The sequence below is a fragment of the Salmo salar genome, chromosome 24 (assembly GCF_965601325.2).
Source record: "Salmo salar chromosome 24, fSalSal1, whole genome shotgun sequence".
In the NCBI taxonomy this organism is placed as follows: Eukaryota; Metazoa; Chordata; class Actinopteri; order Salmoniformes; family Salmonidae; genus Salmo; species Salmo salar.
Genome location: NC_138314.1, coordinates 4,919,631 through 4,926,664, shown reverse-complemented (window position 1 = coordinate 4,926,664; position 7,034 = coordinate 4,919,631). Strand labels below are relative to the sequence as shown.

The 7,034-nt window shown below is 46.1% G+C and overlaps 1 protein-coding gene across 2 annotated transcripts in view; it reads right to left on the bottom strand.

Annotated features, from left to right (window-relative positions):
* Positions 1 to 3,292: 3,292 nt before the first annotated feature.
* The window catches only part of LOC106585228 (reticulon-4 receptor), a 122,831-nt gene continuing 119,089 nt past the window's right edge, over positions 3,293 to 7,034 (bottom strand). For both annotated transcript variants that reach the window (XM_082968436.1, XM_082968437.1), the window contains one exon: positions 3,293 to 5,434. In XM_082968436.1, coding sequence (XP_082824562.1) covers positions 4,020 to 5,434 — 1,415 coding nt within the window. In that variant the 3' untranslated portion in view covers positions 3,293 to 4,019. The remainder of the gene's footprint in view (positions 5,435 to 7,034) is intronic.

Genomic DNA, 7,034 nt, shown 5'->3' with positions numbered 1-7,034 from the left:
CTTTAGGTGCCTTTTGGCTAACTCCAAGCGGGATGTCATGTGCTTTTTACTGAGGAGTGGCTTCCGTCTGGCCACTCTACCATAAAGGCCTGATTGGTGGAGTGCTGCAGAGATGGTTGTCCTTCTGGAAGGTTTTCCCATCTCCACAGAGGAACTCTGGAGCTCTGTCAAAGTGACCATTCAGTTCTTGGTCAACTCCCTGACCAAGGCCCCTCTCCCCCGATTGCTCAGTTTGGCAAGGCGGCCAGCTCTAGGAAGAGTCTTGGCGGTTCCAAATTTCTTCCATTTAGGAATGATAAAGGCCACTCTGTTCTTGGTGACCTCCAATGACCTCAAGGCTTGGTTTTTGCTCTGGCACGCACTGTCAACTGTGGGTCCTTATATAGATAGGTGTGTACCGTTCCAAATCATGTTCAATTAATTGAATTTACCACAGCTGAACTCCAATCAAATTGTAGAAACATTTCAAGGATGATCAATGTAAACAGGATGCACTTGAGCTCAATTTCGAGTCTCATAGCAAAAGGTCTCCTTGTCATTATGGGGAATTTTGTATAGATTGATGAGGGAAAAAAAATGTTTAATCCATTTTAGAATAAGACTGTAACGTAACAAAATGTGGAAAAAGGGAAGGGGTTTGAATACTTTCCGAATGCACTGTACATAAATCTTATTTTAGCTTCCTGTCAGTTGCCCCAAGGCATTTAATGCAAGTGGCATACTGTGTCTGCAGTTAATGCTCAAGCAAGATCTTGACACATGCAGGGCATATGAACAAAGAAACAGTGGTATAGCTATTCCAAATGGGCTTTTATGACCTATTATTCTGTGTAGAGCTTTTTCAAATAGCTTTTAGAGGTCACACCAAAAGCATATTTTGAGAAAAGTGCTAAGGGTAGGCCTACTCTTTACAGACATATCAACTTTGATGACATTAGACCAGATAAACTTAGACCCCCCACAATGTTAAAAAGCTGAGAATAAAATAGCTTTTAGAGATCATAATAAAAGCATGTAGGGCAGGCCTATTGACGAAAGGTGTATGGGCACTCACTTTAGACATAGCAGTGTTGGTGACATTAGACCTTTAGCCCCCCACAGAGTAGAGAAAGAAAAAATAAAAAACAATGTAAAAGACAGAAAAAGAGTGAAAGGTGAAAAGTATGACATGTGGTCTCCAGGCTATGACCCCCCCCCCCCCCCACACACACACACACACACACACACACACACACAAACACAGTGGAGCCAGCATGTCACTCATCCGGCGGCGGACGCCAGTATCCCGTAGAGGACTGAGAGGAGAAAGAACTAAATGTGGAGTACTACAATACTGGGGCTTGAGATCAGGCCACCTTTGACAAAGCACTCTGTAATCAGCCACAAACAATGAGCCTGCCTTGCCACAGAAGGTCTGGGCCAGAAACGGACTGGCAATAGAGCTGGTCCATCTTTACGCAGTGGGCCTTTCTAAGTTGGGGCTCTTGCACAGAACGATCATTGTTTGGCTAATAATGGGGGCCTCAAGGAAGAAAATGGGCCAGAGTGTGGGCCTGCCATCTGTTTAGAAGGAACTGAGGGAGAGATTACAGATGAACTGAGGGAGAGATTATGGTCTATTTACTGTACACATAGGTGAAGGGTAATGTGAGGTTTCACTAGCTGTTGTTCACTATAGATCTGAGGGAAGTTTTTGCATATACAGTATTACATTACATTCGTAAGCATTAGTCTGCGGAAGCAATATAAACTCAGCAAAAAAATAAACGTCCCTTTTCAGGACCCTGTCTTTCAAAGATAATTTGTAAAAATCCAAATAACTTCAGAGATCTTCATTGTAAAGGGCTTAAACACTGTTTCCCATGCTTGTTCAATGAACCATAAACAATTAATGAACATGCACCTGTGGAACGGTCGTTAAGGTACTAACAGCTTACAGACAGTAGGCAATTAAGGTCACAGTTATAAAAACGTAGGACACTAAAGAGGCCTTTCTACTGACTCTGAAAAACACCAAAAGAAAGATTCCCAGGGTCCCTGCTCATCTGCGTGAACTTGCCTAAAGGCAATAAATTGCAATGTCCGTACTGTGAGACCCCTAAGACAGCGCTACAGGGAGACAGGACGGACAGCTGATCGTCCTCGCACTGGCAGACCACGTGTAACAAAACCTGCACAGGATCGGTACATCCGAACATCACACCTGCGGGACAGGTACAGGATGGCAACAACTGCCAGAGTTACACCAGGAACGCACAATCCCTCTATCAGTGCTCAGACTGTCCGCAATAGGCTGAGAGAGGGTGGACTGAGGGCTTGTAGGCCTGTTGTAAGGCAGGTCCTCACCAGACATCACCTGCAACAACGTGGCCTATGGGCACAAACCCACCGTCGCTGGACCAGACAGGACTGGCAAAAAGTGCACTTCACTGACGAGTCGCGGTTATGTCTCAACAGTGGTGATGGTTGGATTCGCGTTTATCGTCGAAGGAATGAGCGTTACACCGAGGCCTGTACTCTGGAGCAGGATTGATTTGGAGGTGGATGGTCCGTCATGGTCTGGGGCGGTGTGTCACAGCATCATCGGACTGAGCTTGTTGTCATTGCAAGCAATCTCAATGCTGTGCGTTACAGTGAAGACATCCTCCTCCCTCATGTGGTACCCTTCCTGCAGGCTCATCCTGACATGACCCTCCAGCATGATAATGCCACCAGCCGTACTGTTTGTTCTGTGCGTGATTTCCTACAAGACAGGAATGTCAGTGTTCTGCCATGGCCAGCGAAGAGCCCAGATCTCAATCCCATTGAGCACGTCTGGGACCGGTTGAATCAGAGGATGAGGGCTAGGGCCATTCCCCCCAGAAATGTCCGGGAACTTGCAGGTAGGTGCCTTGGTGGAAGAGTGGGGTAACATATCACAGAAAGAATTGGCAAATCTGGTGCAGTCTATGAGGAGGTGGCCACACCAGATACTGACTGTTACTTTTTATTTTGACCCCCCCCTTTGTTCAGGGACACATTATTCCATTTCTGTTAGTCACATGTCTGTGGAACTTGTTCAGCCTATGTCTCAGTTGTTGAATCTTGTTGTGTTCATACAAATATTTACACATGTTAAGTTTTCTGAAAGTAAACGCAGTTGACAGTGAGAGGACGTTTCTTTTTGTGCTGAGTTTATGATTGAGTAGTCATGAGTGATTATGTTAAATGCTGTTGAATTCTGTGTGATTATTAGTTATACTTGAGAGCTATCCTACAGTGCCTAAAAATAACACATCAATAACCAACCAGCTATATGAAAGGATAACTTTTATTCATAATATATTCATACTTGTACACAAGTAAAATAAAATGCATATCTATGATTCCATTGCAATCTCTGTGAAACATTTAGACAGCATTATTTTAGCCAACGCTACCCGTACCCATACTGTGATGAAAACATAACTCAAACTGGGGAGAGAATAAACATTTGTCTTTACTTATAAACATAAAAAACATAACAGTACCTGACAAATGCAACACTTTTTGAATAAATAATGGGGAGTGAAAATCTATTTTTCAACAAACAGACCCTAAACTTTCTTTGTGTGCGTTCAGACCCTCTGAATTAATGTTATTTTTTATTCATTTTTTGTGGTCTGTCTAAGCAGTCACTGTCTCAGCAGTAAAAGCTTTTGAGACAGAAAAAGGAATAAGGAGAGTCTCCAAAGTGGTGTAGCTTAGACACGGTACAGTACATACAGAACGAACAATTTTGGGCACTGATTTGTTATATACATTAGATCTGACATGTTCTGCAAAGGCATCCTTTTTTGTTAACTTCTTTATTATCATAAGTCCTTGTTACGCTGGCGATGCGTCCAAACCTGACTTCCTGGGTTATCAGTCTCTGGGCTATTAGTGGAGGTCAGAGATCACTGCAGATATATTCTGTATCATTGTCATGAGCATTAATAACAATCTGTGAGTCCCAACAATGTTTATTTAGCATGAATCCCATCCCAGGCCCTAAGGTCCTAAGACATGACCAACGAGAACCAGAACCAGATTATGGACATGAAGAGAAAACTCAGCTCCGCCTGCATTGTAGATCCATGGCCTTTGAGACATTGTGCATCGGATTTGGGTTTTTTAGTGCACTTCTTTTTCTTCCTGGTTGGGGCTGTAGAAGGTTCCAGATCTTGCAGTTGGACTAAGGACTGGTCAAGGTTGTTGGACAGAGTCCCCAGAGGCCCGTCGTTGAGACTCTGCTTATTCCGGATGGTCTCATTTTTTGTTCGCTCCTGCTCTCTGAATTTGGTCTTTGATATGTTCTCCTTCTCCTTGAGGGGGTTATTGGTGATCTGGCGGCTGTTGTAGGATGAAGGGTCAGGGATGGTTTTCCCGGAGATGATAGAGGACTTATCATTATCTGGAAGACAACACTTGGGAATTCCATTTCCCAGAGGATTTTCCGTGGAGGCAAATTTTCCAGACCACGGCTTGGAGCTGAAGAACTGGGTTTGGATCTGAGGAGTTTCCACACACCCTTCCAGATCATCACTCTTCAGCCGTTTCAGGTCCTTCCCAAACAACTCCAGTGGGACGTTACACTCAAGCTCTGAGCTGGAGCCCTTGAAGCGTTTGAACCAGTCCCACAGGGTCCTGGCCCGACAGTCACAGACCCACTGGTTCCCGTTGAGACGCAAGTACTGGAGGGACCCCAGTGGGTCCATGGTCTCCCCAGTCAGCATGGTCAGGTTGTTGTAGAACAGGAAAAGTGTGGTCAGTTTTCCTAGGTCACTGAATGCTCTTGGTTGGACGTAGATCACCCGGTTCTGATGCAGCAACAGGCGGTCGAGGTTAATGAGGCCACGCAGCATGTGGTCCGATACGGTCTTGATCTTGTTGTTGTGCAGGAAGAGATAGGTGAGGTTGGCCAGGTCCAGGAAAGTGTCGTCGTGCAGGGCCAGTAGGTTATTGTCCTGCAGGTAAAGGTACTGCAGGGAGCACAGTCCCTGGAACGCTCCGACAGGTAACTCCGACAGGCCGCACCTGTGCAGGTGGAGGGTGTGGAGCTTGGACAGGCCCCTGAAGGCCGTGGGGCTGATGATTCTCAGGTTACTGTTGTCCCCAATGTCCAGCTCCTCCAGCCGCTCCAGACCATAGAAGGCCCCGGCTTCGATGTGGCTGATGTTGTTGGAGTACATCCAGAGGACGGTGAGGTTGTGCACAGAGCTGAAGCTGGTGGAGCGGACAACGGTCAGCTTGTTGCTCTGGAGAAATATCCGCTGGCTCTGCACAGGGATCTCATTGGGGATGGAGAACAGTCCTTGTTGCTGGCATGCCACGGTGGGCCGTGGCTCACTGTAACACACACATTTGACCGGGCAGCCCTCTGCTCCTCGAGGCACCAGGTTTAACCACAACACAAGGAACAGGAGTCGGCCCCCTGGAGAGAGAGAGGAGAGAGAAGAAGAGATGAGTGGGTCAGTTCTACAAGTACATAAAAATACTTAATCTTAATTTCAATGTACATGTGGTTTGTAAATGTGAACATCTCTGCCTATCTCTTGATTGGTTTTTGATTTTGCTTTCCTCTAAAGCAAAACAAAAACTTTACAATATTGTTCCCTGATTTTTGTAATTAGACACTGGCCTAATATTGAACTTCAATACATATACCTTCTATCCAATCACCATTACAGCACTTTCCTTTACATTTACAGTAAGTAATCACCGAATATTCTGCAGCATAAAAAGGCAGTGGAACACCCTCTAGGCCATGGCTCTCCAACCCTGTTCCTGGAGAGCTACTGTACTGAAGGTTTTCAGTCCAACCCTAATCTAGAACACCTGATTCTAATAATTAGCTGGTTTATAAACTGAACCAGTTTAGTTACAACTGGGGTAGGAGCGAAAACCTACAGGACGGTAGCTCTCCAGGAACAGGGTTGGAGAACCCTGCTCTAGGCTCTCACCTAGTCCTCTCCTAACTAGTGATGCAGTGTGTCTTTAAAGAGAAAACCGTCAGTGATTATTTGCCCCTGGGGACCCATTTCCTCCTTACTGCTAACGCAAGCATGAAGACCCGGACGATTGAGGAGAGGGGTCCCGAGAAGCTGATTCATTAAATATGGGTGTGTAGCTTTTAAGCAGAATTAACCAACGCTAATAGGGCAGATGGAACTAATGTTTGACATTTAGCCTGTCACGTAAAGATAAGTGTAGTGGGAGCCTGGACCCTTTCGTGCCTGGCTGAGAGGCTGAGATCTTGATGCTAGTTTTCAGGGTGGAGAGCAGAACTGGGTTCAAATAGTATTTGAGATCACTTAAAATAAGTTATCTGTGATAACTGTTGTGTTTCTAATTGTTTCCAGAAGTAATTCATTTCCGCTTGAGTTATAGGAATGCAATGTGTTATCGCTAACCTAACACCGAAACATGCAGATACAGCACAGATACAAGTATAGCGATTTCACTAACTCATCAAATGCAGATCAAGATTTCAAAGTGTGACAGCAGGAGATGCCAAATCCAATATGTCATGTCAGGTGTCAGGTGTTATTGGCAGATATTGTCCAAATCTCAGTGAATCCAGCCCTAGCTCCTGTCCTAAGTGAGGATTTCCATCCCCAGCTGTCACAGCCATCACTGGAATCCCAGGCTCTGCCGTGACAGGTAGTGAAGTACTGGAAAATGCATGAGCTTTACCCTCCTTCACTCACTCCCTCCCTCTCTCCACCACTCTCCACCACTCCTGTTTTTCCTCCCCTGCCTCCCTCCCTATCTCACTCCATCTCGCTTTCTTCCTCCTCCCCTCCCTCCCTCCCTCCCTCCCTCCCTCCCTCCCTCCCTCCCTCCCTCCCTCCCTCCCTCCCTCCCTCCCTCCCTCCCTCCCTCCCTCCCTCCGTCCCTCTCTTCCTCCCTCCTCCCTCTCCATCGCTTTTAATCCATCCCTCCCTCACTTCATCCCCCTCCCTCATCCCTCCCTGTTCTTCATGCAGCAGTTGTAGCAGCCCATCCCTGGCCATTGTTAAGCGGGGGCTGTG